General features: G+C 36.8%; 2 protein-coding genes across 5 annotated transcripts; both read left to right on the plus strand.

Annotated features, from left to right (window-relative positions):
* Nucleotides 1-10380: 10380 nt before the first annotated feature.
* On the plus strand, nucleotides 10381-10854 carry LOC148868672 (uncharacterized). The gene has a single exon (XM_088969871.1). The coding sequence runs from the start codon at nucleotides 10381-10383 to the stop codon at nucleotides 10852-10854; it is 474 nt and encodes a 157-aa protein (XP_088825997.1).
* Nucleotides 10855-13199: 2345 nt separating this feature from the next.
* Nucleotides 13200-22270, plus strand: LOC148868673 (transcription factor MYB3R-3-like). Of its 4 annotated transcripts, none has more exons than XM_088974048.1 (9): nucleotides 13200-13473; nucleotides 13873-14051; nucleotides 14520-14571; nucleotides 14974-15031; nucleotides 16087-16181; nucleotides 16280-16383; nucleotides 16701-16829; nucleotides 18652-19757; nucleotides 21670-22270. In XM_088974048.1, exons 2-8 carry the CDS (start codon nucleotides 13903-13905, stop codon nucleotides 19745-19747), a joined length of 1683 nt encoding a protein of 560 aa, XP_088830174.1. In that variant the 5' UTR covers nucleotides 13200-13473; nucleotides 13873-13902; the 3' UTR covers nucleotides 19748-19757; nucleotides 21670-22270. The 4 variants fall into 4 exon arrangements, with proteins under 4 accessions (XP_088830174.1, XP_088830175.1, XP_088830173.1 ...); XM_088974049.1 differs by having other exon boundaries at nucleotides 13342-13473; nucleotides 13857-14051; XM_088974047.1 differs by having other exon boundaries at nucleotides 13342-13473; nucleotides 18583-19757.
* The last annotated feature ends 624 nt before the right edge of the window (nucleotides 22271-22894 follow it).

Consider the following 22894-nt stretch of genomic DNA (forward strand, 5'->3'; position numbering starts at 1 on the left):
CCACCCTACTCTGAGGTAGTGATTAATTATTAACCCCCTGAAATTTCATTTGCCACAAGGACTCCTGAACTTTTCAGCTTCTAACACTTACCCCTCATCGTGATCGTCATGTGTCTATTAAATATTTTTAATTTTCTAAATGACCATTTCCTTATTCTTACATATTTGTATAAATACTTTTGCTTTTTTCTTCTTTTTTGACATACCTACACAAAAGATGGAGACTTGTTTTTGATTAGGGGTGAGCATGGGTCAATTCAGTTTGGTTTCATGGCAGAACCTAGAACTTATTTTGTAGGGATTGGTTTCAGGTTTTTGGAATTAGAATTTATCCTATGAAGGTCGGTTCTGGCCTTGGTGGTTTCGGGGTTGGTTCTAAGATTACCCATAAAACCTGTTTTTTCCTTATTCTCCCCCTTCAATAATAATAGTAATAATAAAATGAAACATGGCCTTTAAAAACTTGACTTTCAATAGCGATAATATATAGTTTAAAACTTATATTTTCTTTATTGATTAAATTGAGTAATTTAATATGTAGATTATCATAACATATTAATATATGGTCCAAAATTATCATTATAATTTAAATTTTGTAAACAATATCTTTTACATTATTTATTATACACATTCAAATATTAAAATGGAAGCAAATTATCAAATCACTTAAGTAACTCAATGGTAAAGTAAGATCATGACTTTTGTAACCATGAGTTCTTAGATTCAAATAGTCACATCCTTAAAAATATTTTGGGGTTTATTTTGAGGTAAATTTGTTTTCAAGGCCAATTCCATAAAGGCGTTCATCAAGTTGGTTTGAGTAGGGTAAACCCCTGGACCTTGAAACCAACATATGTGGGAGTCGGTTCCAAGAATTTGAAACCAAACCCTACATTGTAATAGATTGAAACCATGCCCTACCTTGTAACAAGTTGGATAGGATTGGTCAAAGGCCAGTTTGAGATTGGTTCCATTCAGTTCGGGTAGAACCAATCTCCTATTTTTTGATGATCTTGTATACATTGGAAAGACTAGGCAGCGTTTAAAACTGGTGTTGTTTCTCTAGCATCGTTTTGTATGCATATGTTGTTTTCTCAGAAAACGGATTCTTTTTATTTGGGACCATTGATGCCACATAGGCATTTTTTAATCCTATATCAACACACTATTGCTAGCAACAGTAGAAAAAATGAGAAAAGGGTCAAAAGAGGCATTTTCTCAACCTATAAACCAATGAATGCTCTGAGAAAATATTTTTTAGGAAAACACCCAACCAAATAATGAATGTTTCTTCAGAAAATATATTTTAGACATAACGCTGATGTATAACTATTTTTCAACAAATCAACATCGATTCTAAACACCTAATTAAAGAATACAACCCATAGAAGAACGGTTTTTATCAAGCACAAATGGCACATGGGATCTATTACTACTACATAAAATGTGCTCGTAGTAGACCCACAGCCTGAACACATGGCACTTGAATTTCCCATTTTTGAAATGAGAAGTATTAGAAGTATTCTAGCCAAGGCCCAAAACCTTAAATGGGAGAGGTGAGCAATGAATGGAGGGTTGTTGTGAGTAGAGGTGACAATTTTCAGCTCATCTTTCAAACCCGCGTAGCCCATCCCACAAATTCCGGGCTTAAGCCCAATACTTTAAGCCTGCTCTGCATATATTAATAAATAAATAAATCATAATATGATATGTATAATTCATATTTTATATTATATGATTATAAAATAAATTTTTTACACGCATTATATGCATATAAGGGTAAATGACTATGAGTTTTCATAAACTGAGACCCTGTTTGCTTTGCGGGAATAGGGGTCTGGAATCAGAATTAGAATGGGCTATTCCGATTCCAACTGTTTGGTTGAGCGGAAAAGGAACCCCATTACGATTTTTGTTGGAATAGCATTCCCTCCATTTAAGGGAATGACCATTCTCTATTCCTCTCTTGGGAATGAAATCCCATTCTTAGCGATTTTAATTCTCATTCCCATTCTTATCTGAACCAAACAGACTATGAAAATAGACCATTCCAATTCCGATTCCAGCTACAAACCAAACGGACTCTACCTATTGGATAATAGCTAATATGATTGGAAAAAAACTGCTGGCCCCCACCTGTTGGATGAAATATTTGAGGGGAGGGGGGGTGTTATGGAGTGAGTAACGAGGAAGGAGAGTATTTGTTGGGCTCCCAGACTATGGCCCTTGTTACCTAGAAGAAACCCAAGTTTTTTTTATTATTATTATTATTATTTTTTATTTTATAGAAACTCTTCTTTAGTGATACTTCATTACATAGCAAGAAAATACAATGATAAAACCACACAACCAAACTAGATGGCAACATAAATTAGTAATATAAACAGAATACGACATTGTTAACTTAATTGGGGATGTTTGTGTAACCTCTGCTTTTTGTCTTTGCCACTTTTGGTCCCATCTTAGTGGTCGTGAGATGCAGCAAGATGATGGAGAGACAAAAACAGGTGCATGTTGTACTTCACTAAAGATAAGATATTTTGTCTACGTCGAATTGGGTTAAACCCAGGCTAGCTAATCTGTCTAGCTGCCATTTAACATATCAAAATGAAATAAAAACTGTGACGGCTTGAACATGATTAAAGGTGCAAATGGATCAGATCATAGATATCCGATCTTATATTGGTCAAATTGGGATCATTCCTATTTATATATTTGGATCGGATTTGGATCACTCCCATCTGATCTGAGAAGATTTTATCCGATATATATTATATATTTATAAATATAAATATATATAATACATATATATGTTATTTATTTAGTTATAAATATGTTTTTTATATTATATTTTTATAAATTTGTTATATTATTTATTTTTTATAAAAAACATGTATATACATGAAAATAATTAAAAAATACTTGTATTTTTTATTTTTACTTTATTGAAATTAGTATATTTTATTTTATTTTTATAATTTATTAATTAAAAAAAAAAGTTAGATTAGATCAGATCCAAAGATCCGACCTACCGATAGGATTCATATTCAAATAAAATCATATCAAATCTGATCAGATCTTTGACATGAACAATGTTGGATTGGATTCGAATGTACCCTAATTTAAATCCGATCCGATCTGATCCGTTTACATCCCTACACATGATGTTATGTTTTGAGGGAAAATAACCTATAAACATGCAAATAAAGATATATCTAAACTTGTCATGTTCAAGTTTTATATAATTAACTTTTAATTCATTTTGTTCATAAAATATAATATTAAGTTTATTTTTAATTCATTTATTAATAATATAATATTTTGATCAGCTTTAATCTAATTTATTTATACTATATAAATATTTAATTATAATCCGAATTCGATTTGAATATATGATGAATATGATTCAATTTAAATTCAAATATAAACAAATTGACATATGCTTTTATGTAATTGGATCCAATCCGTAAGCAACCCTAAATGCCATCACACAAGAGTAGGATTATATGTCTGATTTTCACTGATTGCATGTGGTACAAATAATTCACGGTTCAACAAGACTCATTGCATATGGTGCAAATTACTAAAATACCCTCTTTTGATTTGAAAGCGGCCTAAATACAGCATAAAATCTCGATGACACCCACTCGGGGTTGGTTTAGTCCGATTAAGCTAAAAATTAGGCAACCTTAAAACAACTACAAAAAAATAGGTAAAAAGTTATGAGCGTAACAGTTAAAATGTGCAATAGTTTGGCGAGTATATTAGCAATTTGATCAACTACCGAAATGTATCCCGTAATTAACCTGGCTCCGCCCTTGCTCAGGTACAAACTGATAAGATATGTGGCTTGAGAGATGACAACACCAATCACCAAGTTCATTAACTAAACAAAACAAAAGGTCCAAATAACTTCAAGGTGGGCTAAATTAATAACCTTCTGATGGAAAAACCTACAATCAATCGACTGGTATAATAAAAGTAGTAATCAATCGACGCTTAATGCAATTTCTGATTTCCATTGTAGAGTTATAAACATTTAAAATGTCAATATTTCACTCTTGTATCAACGCCCATCCGTGAATTGATATCAATTCCGAATTGACACCTATCTCAATGAACCTACAAATTCTGACCCTTAACTTAACTGTCAATCTCCTTTCTTTTTTTTTCTGCCATCATATGGCAATAAGGGCAATAGGAAAATAATCTCATCATCATCTTACAAAATTAATAATGTGGATTCTCTCATCCAATCTCATATGCCCAAAGCCGCCCTCTTTTCTTTTAGGTTGTGAAGAAAAAATCCTGTTAATGGCTTAGAAGAGGAACAAAACCCAGATAGAAAACCGACCAACCATCACCTAAGTGCAGGTCAAGAATATAGAGCAATGTCTAATACCGTCGGCGGTGGGGCGCCGGTGGTAGAAGGTGGCTCGGGAAACTATGGTGTGCATTCTCCGAGGGCCCGAGCGACTAGGTTTGAGTTGGCTTCAGGCTCTCTCACGGAGCAACTTTTGGAAAACTTGACGAGGAGTGATGCTTTTAGAAAAGGGAAGGACTTCGGCCCAGGTACGACGAAGGGGCAGGAGTTGGCTAATGCAAAGGCGTGGCTTGATGCTCAGGTTGCTACAATGGGTGATGCCATGATGGAACTGGAGGAATCACTGGCTCCCCCTGAATGGACCGAAGATTTGCTCTCTAGAGGATCAGCCGGTTGAGAGCTAAATGAGAGAAATGAGGAAGTGGTAAGGGCTTCGGTTGAGGTTGGTAACAAAGACTCTGTTGCAGCTGACCATAACTCCCCTTGGTTAAAACTCTTTATAGAGAGTACGAATAGGTCTCAAGGCCAGTCCCTCTCGTTTATAGCCCCAAAGGCTAGGGAAGGATGTAAGGTGGCTAGAATACAGACTTCAGACATCTAGAAGGAGGTGGATCGGTGGTCGAACGCGTTAGTGGGTTTTGTTCTAGGTCCAAACCCTTCTTTCTTTGCCATGAAGCATTTTGTTGAAAATAAATGGAGGCAGTTCAGTCGAACGCGTTAGTGGATTTTGTTCTGGGTCCAAAACCTTCTTTCTTTGCCATAAAGCATTTTGTTGAAAATAAATGGAGGCAGTTCAGTCATGTGGAGTTCTTTGCCCTAGAATCAGGATATTTCATCTTTGAGTTTCAAGACTTATCTCGGAGACAGACGGTTATTGAACAAGGAACATGGCTTGTAAATAAAGCTCCAATGGTGCTATGGGCCTGGTCTCCAGAGCTATTCCATGGATAAACCAGAACTAAAATCCCTTCCCCTATGGTTGAAGTTCCCAGGATTGAAACTTTATCTTTGGTTTGAAGTTGGGCTTAGTTAGGTGGCTAGTGCCATTGGGTGCTCGATTTGTTCAGACCAGATGACAGTTGAAAAGCGTCGATTATCTTTTGCTAGGGTGTGTATCGATGTTTAGGCTATCGATGGCCTTCCGGAGGTGATTGACATTGAAGATGATTGTGGTAATGCTTGGAGTCAGAAGGTTGAATACGAATGGAAACCCTCAATTTGTGTTTCCTACTCCTCCTGTAGGCATTCTATTGAGAAGTGTGGAAAAGACAAGCCTACTGCAACCCCCCCGCAAAGCGAATGCTGAACCAAACAAGATTGCTAAGGGAGAACTAGAAAACTTTGGTTAAAAGTAGAGGTAAATCAAAAGCTGTTAGACACTAAACATATAAACGCTTTCAGCAGTGGTGAAGAGGAGGGTGAGAACAGGGCAGAGGTCCCCTGGGTCACACCCCGATGGTTCCTCGTCTTGATCCAACTCCTCTAGAGGTGGAGGTTCGCTTAGCCCCAGTGAGGGATGTCGTCTCATTGAGACCTTGGTGCAGTCCCCTTCGCTACTCTCTGGGATCCACTTCCAATACTAACCACTTCGCTATCTTGGACGATCTGGGAAGTTGGTAAGTTCAGGTCAGGAAAACTTTCCTGCTAGGCAGATTTGGAGCTCATTCAGTCCTTCTAAAGTAAAGTTTTTGCTCTAGACAATGTCTTTAGCAGATAAGTTCAGGTCAGGTAATGCCAATTTCTGTGAAGGATCTGCTGTTGTATTGGAAAATTGAGGGTCTCAGCAAGAAAGGTATCTTGGTTTGAAAGACTATCCCGGCTGCTGTGCGTTGGACCATCTGGATTGAAAGAAATAAGAATTTTTCAGGGCAAAGCGAAATCTTCAGTCCTGGGTGCCGGCATTGGAGTTGTTTAAAAATCAGAGAATTTGAGTTTGCTGTTTAGATCTCAGAACTGGTTGTATCTAATGGCCTAGGCTCTTTTGTACTGGTTCTTATTTTAATAAATTACCTTACCTTTTAAAAAAAAAAAAATCTTGGACGATCTGGGAGACAGTCCCTGATGAGTGCTTAAATGGGAACTTGGACCATTCTGACATCTTCTCCCCAACTGAATTAAGGTTTGAGGGAATGGCGGTAGTAGGAGAGGTAGGGGTAGGAAGGGAAGCAGACGTCGGGGTAGTCCCCTTCCTGACCTTAACTGATGTCCCTTGGGTGTTGGAATATTAGGGGGTTAAACTCCCCGGAGAAGCAACATGAGATGTGGCATCTTATTAGTAACTATAACCTGGTTTTGATTGGAGTAAAAGTTCACGAGGTCAACACCTCCATGGTTTATAGGCTGATTCAGCATGAATGGTACATGGCTACCAACTATGATCATTGTTCGAATGGTAGAATTTGGGTGTTGTGGAAAAATTCCACTCTCGAGCTGTCAATTCTTGGTAAACCGGACCAAGCTTTCCACTGCTTGGTTAAGCTCCGTGGAACTTATCTTGGGCATTTTGTGGTGTCAGTTATCTATGGTAGAAACCAGACAACTGAAAGGGAAGCCTTTTGGCGGGACCTAGTCAAGATAGCTAGTGATATAAGCTTCCCATAGCAAGACCTAGTCAGGATGATCGAAAGGGGGGGGGGGGGGGGGGAGAGTATGGTTGTGGATTTCTTTAATTGTGTGAGATCCTCTGGTCTTTTGGATTTACGATGGCAAGGATCAAGATTTACTGGGTCTAACCGAAGTGAAGGGCTCCACCAGGTGGAGACAAAGTTTAACCGTGCTCTAGTTAATTTTGCCTAGATTCGGGATTTCAATAGGTCTCTAGTGGTGTTCCCCGTTCCGAGGATTTCAAGCCATACCCCTATTGTGATGCACCTCAATGCCACCCCCATTCCTACCGGAAATCCCCCCCTTTAGATTTTGTAATTTTTGGACTAACCACCAAAGTTTTCTTTAAGTAGTGGCAGATGTCTGGAACACCCCTATTAGGGGGTACCAAAATGTTCATTGTGGTTACTAAATTGAAGCTATTAAAAGTAGTGTTGAGAGATTGGAGTAAACGAGAGTTCGGTCAGATCTCTTCTCAGGCTTCTCAAGCAAGGAGTTCCTTGGAAGTAGTCCAACGAGAGCTGTTCATCGATCCCTCTAATCAGACTTTGGTTCGTGGGGAACGGGTGGCGAGGGAGACTCTTGAGAGCTTTAACGATCAAAGAATCGCTCCTTCGACAGTAATCAAGGGTCCAATGGTTGACTAAAGGAGACTCAAATTCCTCCTTCTACCGGTCAATTTGTGTTAGGAGACACCAAAACCGCATTCTTACCATTCAACTCGAAGGATTTGATATTTTGTTCTCGAACGAGCTTGGTATTAGAGCGGCAACCATTATTTCCTATTTTGAAAACATGCTGAAGAATCCTGATTCTTGTCAACCCTTCTTGGGCACCCTAAGAACCCGGTTCCACCTCATTATAGAAAGTCGTCGGGCTTTGGGTGCTTCAGTGTCAAGGAGGAGGTCTTTGCCGCGGTCATGGCTACAGATGGGGACAAAAGTCCAGGTCCAGATGGGTTTAACACTACCTTCTTTCACAAGGCATGGCCTGTGGTGAGAGGATATGTGATATAGGCTATTCTGGATTTCTTTTGGTCTGGTCAACTCCTTGGGGAAGTAAATTCCACTTTAATCTTTTATTGGGCGAGATTTTAGGAGATCTTCGGAGATATTTTAGGCGACATACTTCACAGTATATTTTCTGTACATATCTTTTGGTTAGTTAGCAGATTTTAGGAAATTTTTAGGCATGAAATTAGGAGCGAAAGACTCCATCGAAGTTGTATATATATCACCTTCTGTCGAATGGCAATGACAGAGAGAAAACCGAAATCCTTTTTCCCAAAATTTATCATCTTTAGTTCCAAAGTCTGAGGCCCAATGAATTTTAACGATTTCCACTCAACTTCTGTCTATAACCTATTATACCGTTTTTTAGCTAAGATTGTCGCTAACCGCTTACAATCTGTTGTCCCAGATCTCATTTCTTGGAACCAGTCGGATATCATTAAGGGGCGATCTATCTCTCACAACATTTTGCTGGCTCATGAAATCCTTCATGGTTATCACTTGAATAATGGGAAGCCTCATATGGCGCTAAAGATTGATTTGCTAAAGGCTTATGACTCTATTGATTGGCTCTTTCTTCGTCGAGTTTTGGAGAGTGTTGCCTTTCCCGAACATGTTGTGGAATGGATCTTTACTTGTGTTTTTACTACTAGCTTTTCTGTGATGGTCGATGGCTCTCATGAGGGCTACTTTTAAGCCTCCCGTGGTCTGTGCCAAGGAGACCCTAGTTTGCCTTATTTGTTTTTGTTGGTTCTTTTGGTCTTATCCAATATTTTTAGATGAAGCCGCCATAAAAGACTTCCTCCGCCTTCATCCAAGATGCAAGTCGCCCATGATAACCCACTTGACTTTTTTTTTATGATTTATTCATATTTCTTGTCGCAAACCCTATATCCGCTTTTAACCTTCGATATCTCCTAGATCGGTTCCTGGCCTGGTCTGGTCTTGAGGTAAACAATGCCAAGTTCCAGGTCTTTTTCTTTGTTGTTAGTGTAGAGGACCAGTCATCTATATTGGATATCCTTGGAATGTCTCTATGCTCCCTCCCGATTAGGTACCTCGGTTTCCCTCTGACTACCACCAAGTTGACCCACAATGATTTTCTTCCTCTCATCAAGGCGATGGATAACTTGACTAAATCCTAGAAGAGTGAGACCTTATCTTATGTTGGAAGATTGGAATTACTCCGTTCAGTCAGCAGTGGTAGGATCATGTTTTGGTGCTCTCTAGCTAGCCTAGCCTATCAGTCAGTGTCACAAATCTTCTAGAGAAGCTCTCCTTGGATTTTCTTTGGGCAGGATCAGGGGGTGCTAGGATCCACAATGTCCGTTGGGAGTCATGCTGAAAGTGGAAGGGGGCTTCGACCTTCAAAGGGTAAGGGACTGGAATCTGGCCCTTCTTATTAATCATGTTTCGACTATTGCTACAAATAGCTCTTCATCCTTGTGGGTTACTCGGTTTGTGTCGAGGTATTGGTCTCTTCCGGTGCCAAGGCGGTGCTCCTGGGCTGTTAGAAGCCTCTTGAAGACTCGAGACCTAGCCAAGCCCTGGACCCACCATGTTATTGCGGATATAGAAACTCTTTTTTGGCTTGACTCGTGGCACCCTCGTAGGGTTTTGTGGGATTCTCTTGATGCCCAACTCAAGGCTTCTATTGCTCCCTCGAAATTGATTAAAGTTTCTTGTGTTATTACTGATTGTCGGTGGGCCCTCCTAGGTTTTTCCTCCCTCTGGATCCTGAATGGTGGGGAGAAACCTCCAGACTGAATCTCTCACCAAGGATAGGGTGATTTGGACTCCGAACCCTGGGGAATTCTTCTCAGTCAGTTTGTCTTGGGAGTGTATCCGCCCAATCGGTATTCGAAAGGACTGGTCTGCTCTCATTTGGGATAGGAATAGGACCCCTCGTCATGCTTTCATCCTATGGCTAGCTGTGAGGGGTGCCCTCTCTACCAAGGATCAGTTGCATAGGCATGGTCTCTCTTTGCTTCTTCCTCTTTGTGTGCTTTGTAATTGGGAAGAAGAGTCCCATGACCACCTATTCTTCTCTTGTGATTTTTCCAACAAGATTTGGCAAGCTATCTTAGCTTAGTGCCACGTGGTATGGTCCAAGCAAGACTCTTGGCTCAATGAGGTTGATTGGCTCATTCACCAGAGCTCCGGGAGAGGTCAACTGGTACAGTGTTTACTGAGGCTAGCTCTTGCCGGCACAATTTATCATATTTGGTTTGAAAGGAATCGTCGATGTTTTTTGAATAAATCCCTTAATTGGGACGTAATCCTCTAAAAAATTCTCTGATATCTCAACCAAGACTGGCCGTGATAAGTGGAAGCTCCAGGATTCCCCCCTTTACAAGATCCCTGTGTGAAGCATGGAGCCTTGCTTTTTCCCCTTCTCAGAATGAGTAGTCCTTTCACCACTGGATTCCGCCTTCGACGGGTATGGCTTGCTTAAACACTAATGGATCCTATTATGTTGATAGAGGAGGTGTTGGTTTTATCATTAGAGATGATAGAGGTTGTCCTTTGGAGGCTTATGCGGTTATGGTTCCTCTTGAAGGAACGCTCACTCATGAATTACAAGCCATTCTTAAAGGCCTTAAGAATGCCAAGGAGAGAAATCTTAGTAAGGTTGTAGTACAATCTGACTCTCAAATAGCTATAAACTTTTTGAATGGGACATACCCTTCTCCTTGGAAAGCTTGGGATCTAATCGAGCAAATTAAACTTGTCTATCTCGGCTTTGAATTTGAATCTTTTGTTCATATATACAGTGAGGGTAATAGGCCTGCTGATTTTCTTTTGAAGTTTTTTGATTATGTACATGAGGCTGTTCTGCCCCCGTTGCTTTTCCTGGCCGAGCTCTCCCAGATTGTTTGGGAGGATGCTCATGGATTTCGGGTTGCTCGTGTGTAAATTCTTCTTTTTCAATAAAATCTGCTTTACTTTTCCAAAAAAAAAAAAGATTCATATTCTTCTGATTTATCTTCTGAAATCCAATTAGGTTGAAAATGTATATTGTATTGTTAATGAATACAGTATGGGTGGAAAATGGGTTAGTGGGTCAGTATGGGTAGGTTGGTACTCAACCCACACCTAACTAAACCCAACCCACCCATTTGCCATCCCTACCCTCCATGTCCAACAACTCCCCAAATCCAATCTCAACATAGTACATGCCCTACTTCATTGTTGTCAATTTAAACTCCAGAACAAACCATTGAACAAATTCAATTGTGATCCTGAAGGATCAAGTAAATTGCTAACGAAGGAAAACTTGATTTCTTGCATGCAAAAAGTTTCAAAGTAGCAAGTGGACTAAGGGTCTCAATAAGGTATTAAATGGAATGTTACATGGTGTAGATTAAGTAGCTTTGAAGGTTTAGAAGAAGAAAGAATACGAAAGTAGGCAAGACTGGGTTTTTTCAAAAAGTTAATATGCACATGATGTAATGTTTATATGCATTTAAACGAAATGTTAATGGAGGGGAGTTTTTTGTTCTATGCCCTCACCAGAAAAAAGGAGAAGTCTTAATTCAATTTTAAAAGAGAGGGGATGTTTCAATATTTTGGACAAATCTAAATGGAAATTTAAGTCTTTCAATAGACAATTTTGTTTCATTAATTTTAACGTCTCCCACCTTGAATACAGGTATCACTTATTTGGATAAATGATACCCAAGAATTAATTATAATTCACATTTACCAAAACATTAACGTGGGAAAGTTGATCAACTCTCTCATTAACCAACATAATGTTGATCTAGACCTAGATGAATTCACATTGGTGCCTCATAGAGCGTGCCCCACAAATTCCCTATTTCCAACCATGTATGGGGAACATCTCCCAATGGCAAGTAACATAGATATTCCCAATGCACGTTGAGATGTACATGTGAGTGCATAAATGTGAATTCATCTATATCCTTTTCAAAATTCTAAAAATGAGGATCTAGACCTTTTATTTTTCCTATTTTGTTTTATGGGACTAACAAGGGCAGGTAGACCATCCCCAAACCCAAAGCCTCCCAACCAGGGTGCAGCGAGAATTGGTACCAAATCCCAAACTTCCTCCACAACCAATTAACCCAGCCAAAGTGCTCACAACTGAGCCAGTTGGCACTAGGGGTGTAATGGACCGGTTTTGAGTTGGACCCCATCCAAACCAAAATCAATTTGGATATTGGATTTGGATCTATTCATAATGAATTTATATCGGATTGGATTGGATTGAACCAATATATGGTCCATTGATAGAAGATAAGAATGTAAGTGTCAATGGGGTTTAGGTTGGAACCAATCTAAATTAGAACAGATTGGACGGTTCAGACATTGAATCGGACCGTCCAAAATATTCATTGGATTGGACTAGACCTGATCCATTTGTAATGGACTCACATTGGACTGGATTGGATTGGACCAAATCCAGTCCAATTGGCACCCCTAGTTGGCACTCTTCTCTTTGTCTCAAGGGAGACCACATCAGTGCCCCACTTGTCACACCCCACAAGGTAAGGTTCAAAATATCGAGGCTCATTTGTCCCTTTTTTTTTTAGTTTTTTTTTGTTCAATCTGGTTCAGAGGGTCAGTTTAAGGCCCATCTATCCTTTCAGTCATGGTCTGACCCGAAACACCCCTATTAAGGCCTTAAGGGCATATCTCTCAGCGTGCATTGAAAACATCTTCCGTTGGGACCGGTACATGGTTGAGTTGAGATGTACTATGGGGCGCGATGTAAACTCGTCTCAGGGTCTCATCATCCATGGTTCATCCTCAAACCTCAACACCCCGAGTCCCCGACGCAAGTTTTTTCCCCTGCGTGAAAGAAACCGTCTGAGTCTACGAGGCAACCCAACGTGTCTAACTGTAGATAATCTATTCTAACACATATCAATGGTCCTAATTCATTACATCTTCAGCTAACTTAAATTATTAAATTTTCTAACTAATTTAATATTAGGTCCGCACCTGAACAGTACAAAAAATTTGTGAGATCCAGATATAGAAGGACCAGATTAAAATCGGGAAAGAACCTAAAGAATCGTAGCCGTCCAAAACAATGTAATCACATGTTCCCTCGAATTAATTCAGAGTACCCTCAATCAGTTAAAACGTCTCTTTCATGAACTCTACTTAAAGGTCGATTAATCAGTACGAATCCAACGGTTAAGAATGACTCAGGAAGCATCTATGCTCTGAACTTGTTCGAAAGTTAAGAAAGTGGCTGTAATGGGAGTGTGCCGTTTGAGGTTCAAACTTTTGCTCGCAACGTTAACATAAACCGTCAAGAGCCGTTAACATCCAAAGGCTTTGTTTTGGAGCTTCTGGTTAACAGAGGGAAACGGAAACGTCGGTCGGCCTGATTTTTTTAATTATAATATTATTATTCGTTATAGTTTTCTTCTCTCTCTTTCAACGGGCGATGTTTTTTGAAAGAAAGCTTTCACAGTTTTCTTCTCTTCGAGGGTTCGAACCTTTTCTTTCTCTCGCCTGATGAGCTCGGCTTCGACTCCCGCCATTCCTCTGCAACCGGAGGTAATTGAATTCACAAATTTCTTAATTGTTTTTACTCACTCTTCTTCTCAACGCTTAATTGTTTTGGATCGTCTCACCTTAATTTTTGTTGAACTCAAGTAATTTTGATTCGTTTGTGATTGGACGTTCTTCTGTTATTTGTGATCTAAAACCCTAAAATTCTGTTTCCTAATATCTTTTCGTTTTTCTTCTTCTGTTTGATCTGCTTTTTTGTTTTAAGATCTGCGTTCTAGTTATTGACGGTTAATATTTAGGATGTATTGGGATTTTTGAGAATTCTGTCGACTATTGATTAGTATCATAATTCTGGTTTTGAGGTTCTATTGATGGTTCTTGATGAGTTTCAGTGTCACGATTAGTTTCTCTAAGTGGGATTTGTTTAGTTTTCTTCTATATCAGGATGTTGGGTTTTGGAGACTGTCCTAGAAAATGATGGCTGAAGTGAAACACGAGCAGTGTTGTCTCGAAAACAAACAGTCAGCTGCTGCTTCGAGCTCCTCTGTCTCTGAGGGTAGTTGTAGCATCGCTCTGAAGTCTCCAGGGATTTGCAGCCCCGCTTCAACATCGCCATATCATCGGTACAGTTATTCTGTTATTTGCTCCTTTACCATCAGTAATAACAGCTTCGCTTTGAAATTACTATTAGCTTTTCTTTATTAGGTTTTATTTGGAAATTATATAAATTCGCCTGCAGTTTGATCATCGTCAATTGTGGGTGGGTTTTCAGATCTCAAATAAACTAAATCTGACTTTCTGTGGTTCATTTCAATCTGAAACAAATACTTCTACGTCCCCCTATATCATTTCTATGCTTACTAGGCATATACTTAGAAACAGGTTAGCTAACAGGAAAGGAGACATCAAATTGAACCATATAATGCTCTTAGTTCCTTTCCAAAATCAGCATCATTTCAGGATTCCTGAATAGTTTCTTTTATTATGATATGTTGACAAAGCTTTTTTGGTAATTCATGTATATTGTACAAGTACTAGAAGCTTTGTGCTTTCTGTTACATATTATTATGGTGATTTAACATTTTATGTAGGAGGACTACTGGCCCCATAAGGCGTGCAAAGGGTGGGTGGACTCCAGAGGAGGTTAGCAGTTTATCTTGATTTGTAAATTCGTTTTTTATTTTTTATTATTATAGGCTAGCCATAAGATTCTTCCTAGTAGATATCGAAACCTGCCTCTTCTTTATGCTGCCTCATTGTTTGCTTAGCTATGCGTTAGGCAGGTTCAGATCAATTTATCACTCATAGGATTTAGAAAACTTGAATCAGGGATTTGCCTTAAAAACCTTCTATAATTATTATAGGTAGCTTTTTTATTGGCTCCACAAACTGCAGGCCAAAAATGTTATTATTGCGTTCAATATATTATACTTGTAGCTTTGTACTCATCCATGTTAGTTCCTTTTGATGGGCTGCTTATCTTTCAATTACTCTCTTTTATCCATCATAAGTAGATTTTATTCCTAATTAATATATGTGTTACAGGATGAGACATTAAGAAAAGCTGTTAAAGCTTTTAAAGGGAAGTGTTGGAAGAAAATAGGTTTGTTCTTTTCCTTCTCTATGATTTCTTCAACATCAGTTGTTATGATCCATAACTGAAAATAAATCCTTCTAGGAAATGGATCAGTTGGCCCTGGTTTGTAACCTGCAGCAGGGTGCTCAAGTTTGTAGATGACTTTGACAATTTCATAACATGGTCATATGGCATAGAATTTAGATCACACAGAAAGGAATGCCATGACACTGATACTGATGTTTGTCCTAAGCAGTAAATATTTCATTGTAATCTCAAAGTTATGCAATATGTTGCACAATGTACCATTTCACATTAATTTGTAGATGACTTTGACAATTTCATAACATGGTCATATGGCATAGAATTTAGATCACACAGAAAGGAATGCCATGACACTGATACTGATGTTTGTTCTAAGCAGTAAATATTTCATTGTTATCTCAAAGTTATGCAATATGTTGCACAATGTACCATTTCACATTAATTTGCTTGTGTCATTTCAACTAACTAATCTAATTCCAACCTGACTTGATGAATGAATGAAAAAATCAAGCTATTCTGCTTTAAAAGAATATCCCTATATTTTGTATTGCTGATGATAGCCCTAGGTGTTTAATTGCTGATTATTGAGTTAAAAGTTAAAACTTCTCTGGTAGTACTTATATCTATTGACTACTGATTACTGAGTCAAACTAGTAGACGAATGGAGCAATGAAATGACTAATGTTTGGATTATTCAACTGCAACATCGGGAGGGAATTGATATTAATATGGGACAGACTTAATAGATAGTCCTATGATTAAGGAGACATGCATGGCAATGTTTTTCATTGTTTGCAGTTGCTGAAATAGTGTATTAAAAAACCTGAAATATGGAAACATCTAATGCAACTCATGTGTTATGTGTTACTTCTATTAAAATAGTTTGGTTCTTGTTGCAGCATGTTCTTATATTTTGTAACATGCATGGCTCATTTGTAACAGTTATCCCGCAACCACATTGGCACATAAAATGTCCAACTTATATACATGACTGTACTGGAAGGCCATCTTGTAATTAATCATTCATGTTTATGCAGCTGAATTTTTTCCCGATAGATCAGAAGTTCAATGTCTACATCGATGGCAAAAGGTTCTCAATCCAGAGCTTATTAAAGGACCATGGACCCAGGAGGTTAAGTGCAAATTTTCCTCCATTACCATTTTCACTTTTTGCATGTTTGAGACTTGAGAGTTAGATATTAAATTTTCTGTTCCCTGTGTGATCCACAGGAAGATGATAGAATCATTGAACTGGTATCAAAATACGGGCCTACAAAGTGGTCAGTTATAGCAAAATCCTTGCCAGGTCGCATAGGGAAACAATGCCGGGAGAGGTTGGTTTTGTGAGCTAACAATGTAATTGTATAAAGATTATATTTACTGAGATTTATGTTTTATGATATCATTTATTACCACTTTTCATTTGGCTGTGGTGTTGATTGCTGAAGCTTTTTTACATTTTAATGCTTATCTCAAGGTTTTCAAGTTGGGTTGACTCAAATTGTTCATGGGCTTATGTTATACACTATGAAAAGGATATCAAATATATAATTTATTTGGTTACTGTGATTGTTCGGTTTCATCTATTAGCTTGTTGCCAATATTCACCCAAGAAAAAAAAATAAAGGCTAATTGTTTGAACTGTTTTCAGATGGCACAATCATTTAAACCCTATGATAAAGAAAGATGCTTGGACCTTGGAGGAGGAACTCGCACTCATGAATGCCCACCGAATACATGGGAATAAATGGGCAGAAATAGCTAAAGTTTTACCTGGAAGGTATTACTTATTGACCTATAATGATGCTATGCTTTCCCATTAAAGAAAATAATAGGTAGACTATCCTTATTACCAACAGAATAACAATATGACCAGATGCATTTGCAGTGTGAGTGGGACTGACATTTGCAGTGTGCTATTATTCTAAACATAATATCAATCTCAAAGCACAACCATTCAATTGTCTGTAGTCCTTTTGGATGATTGGAAAAGATTAATGGTTATTGTCACCTTTTTATGTTTTCTTGGTGGAGAAGAAAAAGAAGGAAGGAAGAAGATAATACAAGGAAATCTAGGGATATTATCAAATGGTTGCTGTCTTTTGATTTGTCCATCCAATTGCCACCATTGGACAAGCAAAGCATAAACAACTTTTTTGATAGGCATGCAGTATGTCACATAATTTTCAGCTTTATTCTGATAGGATGACACAGTTTAACAACATTGAATGATTTCATGTAATTGTAGACTGATTGATGGGCAAGGTTTAAAATGTCGATGTCGATGGAAATGTCGCTTACCATAATATAGGACATATGTCAGAAATGTCAAGGGGAAATATTGTAAAAATTAGGGACATTGTGGAAATATTATGAAACATGTGGAAATATGCAATAATGTTTTGTAAAATGATAAAAAAAGCATTAATACATATTTCTAGACTTATCTTATTCCCAACCATTATTTAAAGCTAAGGAACTAAGATCAATAACAATTTAGTAAATGATGATTTACTGATTTATTATACATTTTGATGTTTTTACAAGGTCATCTGATATTTTCTTTTCTTATTTTTAATTCTGATTTATTATAAATTCTAATATATTTATTTCACACTAGTAAGTGGAAATACATTTATTTTGATTTTTCAAATATTAAACTTATAATACATTATGTTTTATTATAAATTTAATAAACTGATTCTCCTTTTTGTAGTATTAAGATTATGATAAATTCTGATTACTTATAAAACTTAATAAATTTATTAAGATCTTTAATACTAAATTTATAATAATTTATGATTTAGTATAAAATTTAATAAATTTATTCTGATTTTTATATTAAATTTAGAATATGATTTATTTCAAAATTTAGTAAACATTTTCTGATTTTAATAAATATTTTAAAAATACTAACTAGTTAATATTTTATTACTTGAAAAATGCTTTATGTTTTAAAGTAATTAATTTATTCTTTTGTTTTTATTTTTTGTTAATTTTTTTATGAATATTTTATTTGAAATATTAAATAGAAATTATTAATAGAATAATTTATATTAATATACTGTATTATATTAATATAATATACTAATATATTATGTTATTAATGTACATTAGTTGACATCCTATCGACATAATAGGAAAAACTGTCTTTTTGTTTGGTTATTTGGATCGATTTGGTCGACATTTCCGAAATATAGGAAATGTCGGCCGAAATAGTGTAATTTTTATATTACCATCCATTTTCATGTTGGTGAGCCTCGACATCGACATATGTCGGGCGACATTAGCGAAATGTCACGAAATTTGAAACCATGTTGATGGGGACATTAGGCTTTGTTTTTCAGAATATATTTTTCCCTGCTATTGCTTCCAAATTTCCTTTATCTACTACCAGTTGACCCAAGGTTCTGTACCTGCTAATTAGTAATTGACTGATTGATTTACCTAGAATTTTTGTGAACAATTTATGATTATTTTTCTGAATAATTTATGAATAATCAAGTGATTTTGTTTTGTTGAGAATTCTATAGTAAAGAGGAAAGGTTTCAGATTCAAATATCAGAGGGGTTTTGTATATTGACACTGGAAATTTCATCCAGGACTGATAACTCAATAAAGAATCACTGGAACAGTTCCTTGAAGAAAAAGTTGGACTTCTATTTGGCTACTGGGAAACTTCCACCAACTCCAAAGGCTAGCACACAAAATGGTGTTAAAGATGCATCTAAACCAGCAGATACAGGAAAACCAGCTGTTTTTTCTAATAAAGGACTGGACTCAACAGCCCAAGCTTCCCCAGGAACAGAAAGGGTTTGTAACTTGGAAAACTGTAAGGATCTTGTGGAATCACCAAACCAAGGATTCCTAGATATAGATGGTTCAATGGATGTACCTGTAAGTAGATTTGTTGATTCTGTTGCTGCTGAAAGCAAGACAATGGCATCAAAGTTAGATACTTTCTGTGGCATAACTGATTTGACACCTAAGTTTGAGAAACACGGAAGCACTGCTAAAATTGACAATGACAACAAGGTGGCAGACACAGTGCAGTTTGAGGTTCCAACATTTGGTTCTTTATACTATGAACCACCAAAGTTGGAAAACTGTGGTATTACATCTGATTCTGTTCTCTTGAACACATATTGCTCAATGCAGCAGGGATACAACTCTAGTGCGCTGATGCCACTTGTCAGTCTCTTCACTCCACCTTGTGTGAAGGGTACTGATTTGGATGGGAAAAGCCCGGAATCTATATTAAAGAATGCTGCCAAGAGCTTCCCAAATACTCCTTCCATATTAAGAAAGAGAAAGAGAGAAGTCAATGCTGTATCATCCCATGATAGAATTGTGCAAAGAGATATGGTAAGAGCCAATAATGGTTCAAGTGCTTCTGAGGACAAAGAAAAGAGTGGGAAAAGTGCGGAACAGTCTGGATCTCTAAATGAAAGTTTATGTGAGGTTCCTGCATGCCATGGTAATGACAAAACTGAGATGTATAATGGAAAGGCTTTTAATGCCTCGCCTCCATATCGTTTAAGGTCATCAAAACGAACTGCTGTTTTCAAATCTGTGGAGAAACAACTTAACTTCACATTAGATGTAGAGAAGGTTGAAGGATTTACCAAATCTATGATCTTGGGAAACCATTGTGTTACAGAGGATTGTTCACATGCAACAAAGATGGCAGTGACCTAGTCTGCAAAATGTAAGTACATACTTGAATTTTATAACTTTGTAATTGATAGGTTTTAAATCTCCTTGGTGTATAATTTTTACTTGCACAATTTTGTGTGGATCCTTTTATGTTTTCTCTGAAAACACATGACAAGCATCTTTCCATCTTCATTTATTGATTCTTTTTTTATCAGCATCTTCATTTATTGATTCTACCTATGTGACTACACATGGTACCCAGATTGTGCACCTCGTTTGACAATACTAACCATCCATATGGTCTATCAGATGAATTTCATAGATTTATTCTTCTCTAAGAAAGAAAAGTTAAATGGCTTGCAAATACTTAAATTTTATATATTTATTATTGATTTCTGTCCTAGCTACATGCAATCTGTCTATAAGATCTAAGATTCTAGCTACCTGAAAGCTTTAATGACCCTAGAAAAGATATACTCCCATGGAAATCACAAATTAAAATAATAGTCTTGTTCTATCCATTGTAACCTAATGTTCATCGTTTAGTTATGAGAGTTCTCAAGGTTACAAGATGCATTCTTTTCTAGGCAATGAAAGTTCTTAATAGAGTATGACCTGGGATAGGAACTACGCTTGTATTATTAAAAAGAATGGTTTTTCTTTGCATGTTTTATTGAAAGTTCTAAAGTTAAGAACAGATGCATCTCATGTCATGGATGGAAATAGGGGTGAGCATTCGGTTTATTCGGTTAAAAACTGAACCGAAACCGAGTTACAAGAAAACCGAAATAAACAAAACCGAAATTTTCGTTTCGGTTTTCAGTTACTTTGGTTAAAACCGAATTTAATTAATATATATATATATATGTATAATATTATATAGTATAACCTATAATATATATTATATATTATAATATATTATGAATTGAATTTCATTATAATACATTTATATGATATATTAATATATAAATATATAGCATATTATATATTACATATTATATAATGAATTTTGGTTAATTCGGTTTTTTCGGTTAACTGAATTTTTAACTCTAAAAACTGAAATCGAAATCCGAATTACCCAAAAACCGAACCTGAAATCTTCAGTTCGGTATTTTGGTTTTAACCGAATAATGCTCACCCCTAGATGGAAAAGTGGTATAGCCCCAAAAAATAGCATGCACTTTTATTTGGTTGCCTGATAATTGAAATTTGTATTACCACTGAAGTAGCAACTCTAATTGTCAAAAAAGTGCAATTATTAGGTGCTTACTAAGGCATTATAAAGATAATTAATTATTTCAGTGTTTCTTTAAATAAATATATGCATCCTTTGTTTTTTGGTAGAGGCAAGGGAAAGACTAAACAACACAAGGGGTGGCGCAACCCCAAGCATCCTCAATAATCGCTTTCTATTCACAGATTCATGAACTTGACCTCTCCAAGTAATTTCTTGAGAAGAATGGCCCATATTCGCTAAACTTAAATTTTTTGTTTCTCTCTCTGCATAAAAGCTTTGCCTCTTATATGGCATTCCGAATGATCAGAAAGGAATCTCCCTCAATCAACATTCTATTGCAATCAGTACTCCTTGCCAATTTGATGGCTTCCTTTGCTGCCCACACTGATGGTTGTTGTTCTTGCAATTCTCTTTACTTTACTGATGATGTGATTTCCAAGATGGTTTCTTGCAATGCACCCAATAGCTATTTCTCCTCCCTTGCAATGCACCCAATAGCTTAAGTGTGGTGCCCTTCATAAGCTTTATGCATTTTCAATACATGCAGCTTGTGTCAGGAAACATTTTTGTTCGGCATGCATTTTGTTTCCCAACTGACTAGCCTTCAGTCTTTTGATTGTTTCTTGGAGCTTATGCTAGTTTTTTCTCACTTGGTGAAGTAAACAAGTTTATGACCATCTTTATATGTGCCTGACTTGTTTTCATCTTTTTATCTTTGTTTTTTTAGTGATGATAGTTGGGAGTATTCCTCAACTTGGAGACTAAAGATGTTTACTTCATCAAAAGCAATTAAATGTCTATATTTTTACAACAACGAAAAGGAGATAACCATGAATAATCTACCATCTTCATACAAAGCTTGCATTGTCATCAGCATCAACTTGTTACCAGGTAGGTGTATGTAGATCAATTTGAGAGTGAGCAGTGGTTCATCTCCTTCATCAAGCAATTGTAGAATAAGGACTACAGCTCCAGGCTCCAGCATTCCTGTGAAAATATACAGATTCTTATGGGCATTGATGTATAAAAAGTCTCTCAAAAGAGAAAAAAAGGGCTTAGAGAGAAGTTTATCTTAAAAAGATGAATCCTTTTGAAACCAAATGTTACTCCACCCCTCCCCCTCCCCCCGGGGTGTCTCCACAAAATTCTTTTTCCTTCTTTTTCTCCTTCAACAGAGCCATATGTCAATTAGGCTTCCTTTGGTTGCCCGGAGAGAAAGAATTTTGAAATTTTCATAAGAAACTCTTAGAACAAGAATTTGTTTAAGAAAATGGATGGACTCACCATACAATTTTCTTAATTCTAAAGCCTCTATTAAATTACGGTTATATTTTCTTTGCAGAACTATCTGGAAATGCTAGAAAGTTGAGAGTAAGTTATTTCAAGCCATGTTTGGTTCATTGCTTTGGGCCTCATTCTTTTAATTCTTGCTTATCCTGGTTAAGAATGAGCAAAAATGAATAACATTAGAGTGTTTGGTTACAAAATTCTTGCCACGGGCCATATTCTTTTTAGAATGAACAATCAGCCCATAACACAAGTTGAGGTAGCCTGCTACATGAAAAATAATCATGCCCCATCTTGCTCATTTTCATTCTTTGAGGAAATTTTGCCTACAAAACTGCTTCCATAGATGTTTAATAGTGCACTACTGTGAAGTACTTACGAAAGCAATTTTATAGAAGTACTTTTACACAAGCACTTTTATGAAAGAACTATACGAAAGCACTTTGGTAAAAGCACGAAAATGCTTTTATGGAATCATTTTTATGAAAGCAGTTTTACGCAAGTACTTTTATAAAAGCACTTCTGTGGAAATACTTTTACATAAGTACTTTTATAAAAGCACTTTTATCAAAGTACTTTTACGAAAGCACTTTTAGCAAAGTACTTTTACAAAAACACTTTTATAGAAATACTTTTATGAAAGCACTTTTATAAAAGTACTTTTA

The sequence above is a fragment of the Nelumbo lutea genome, chromosome 2 (assembly GCF_056320005.1).
Source record: "Nelumbo lutea isolate HS-2025 chromosome 2, American lotus-T2T, whole genome shotgun sequence".
NCBI lineage: Eukaryota > Viridiplantae > Streptophyta > Magnoliopsida > Proteales > Nelumbonaceae > Nelumbo > Nelumbo lutea.

What these genes read in the sequence shown, in the direction of transcription:
- LOC148868673 (XM_088974047.1), top strand. Translation starts at nt 13,903, where the DNA reads ATGATGGCTGAAGTGAAACACGAGCAGTGTTGTCTCGAAAACAAACAG. An exon ending in TCAACATCGCCATATCATCG is followed by an intron (nt 14,052 to 14,519) that starts GTACAGTTATTC and finishes CATTTTATGTAG; the next exon opens with GAGGACTACTGGCCCCATAA. An exon ending in GAAGTGTTGGAAGAAAATAG is followed by an intron (nt 15,032 to 16,086) that starts GTTTGTTCTTTT and finishes ATGTTTATGCAG; the next exon opens with CTGAATTTTTTCCCGATAGA.
- LOC148868672 (XM_088969871.1), top strand. Translation starts at nt 10,381, where the DNA reads ATGGCTTGCTTAAACACTAATGGATCCTATTATGTTGATAGAGGAGGT.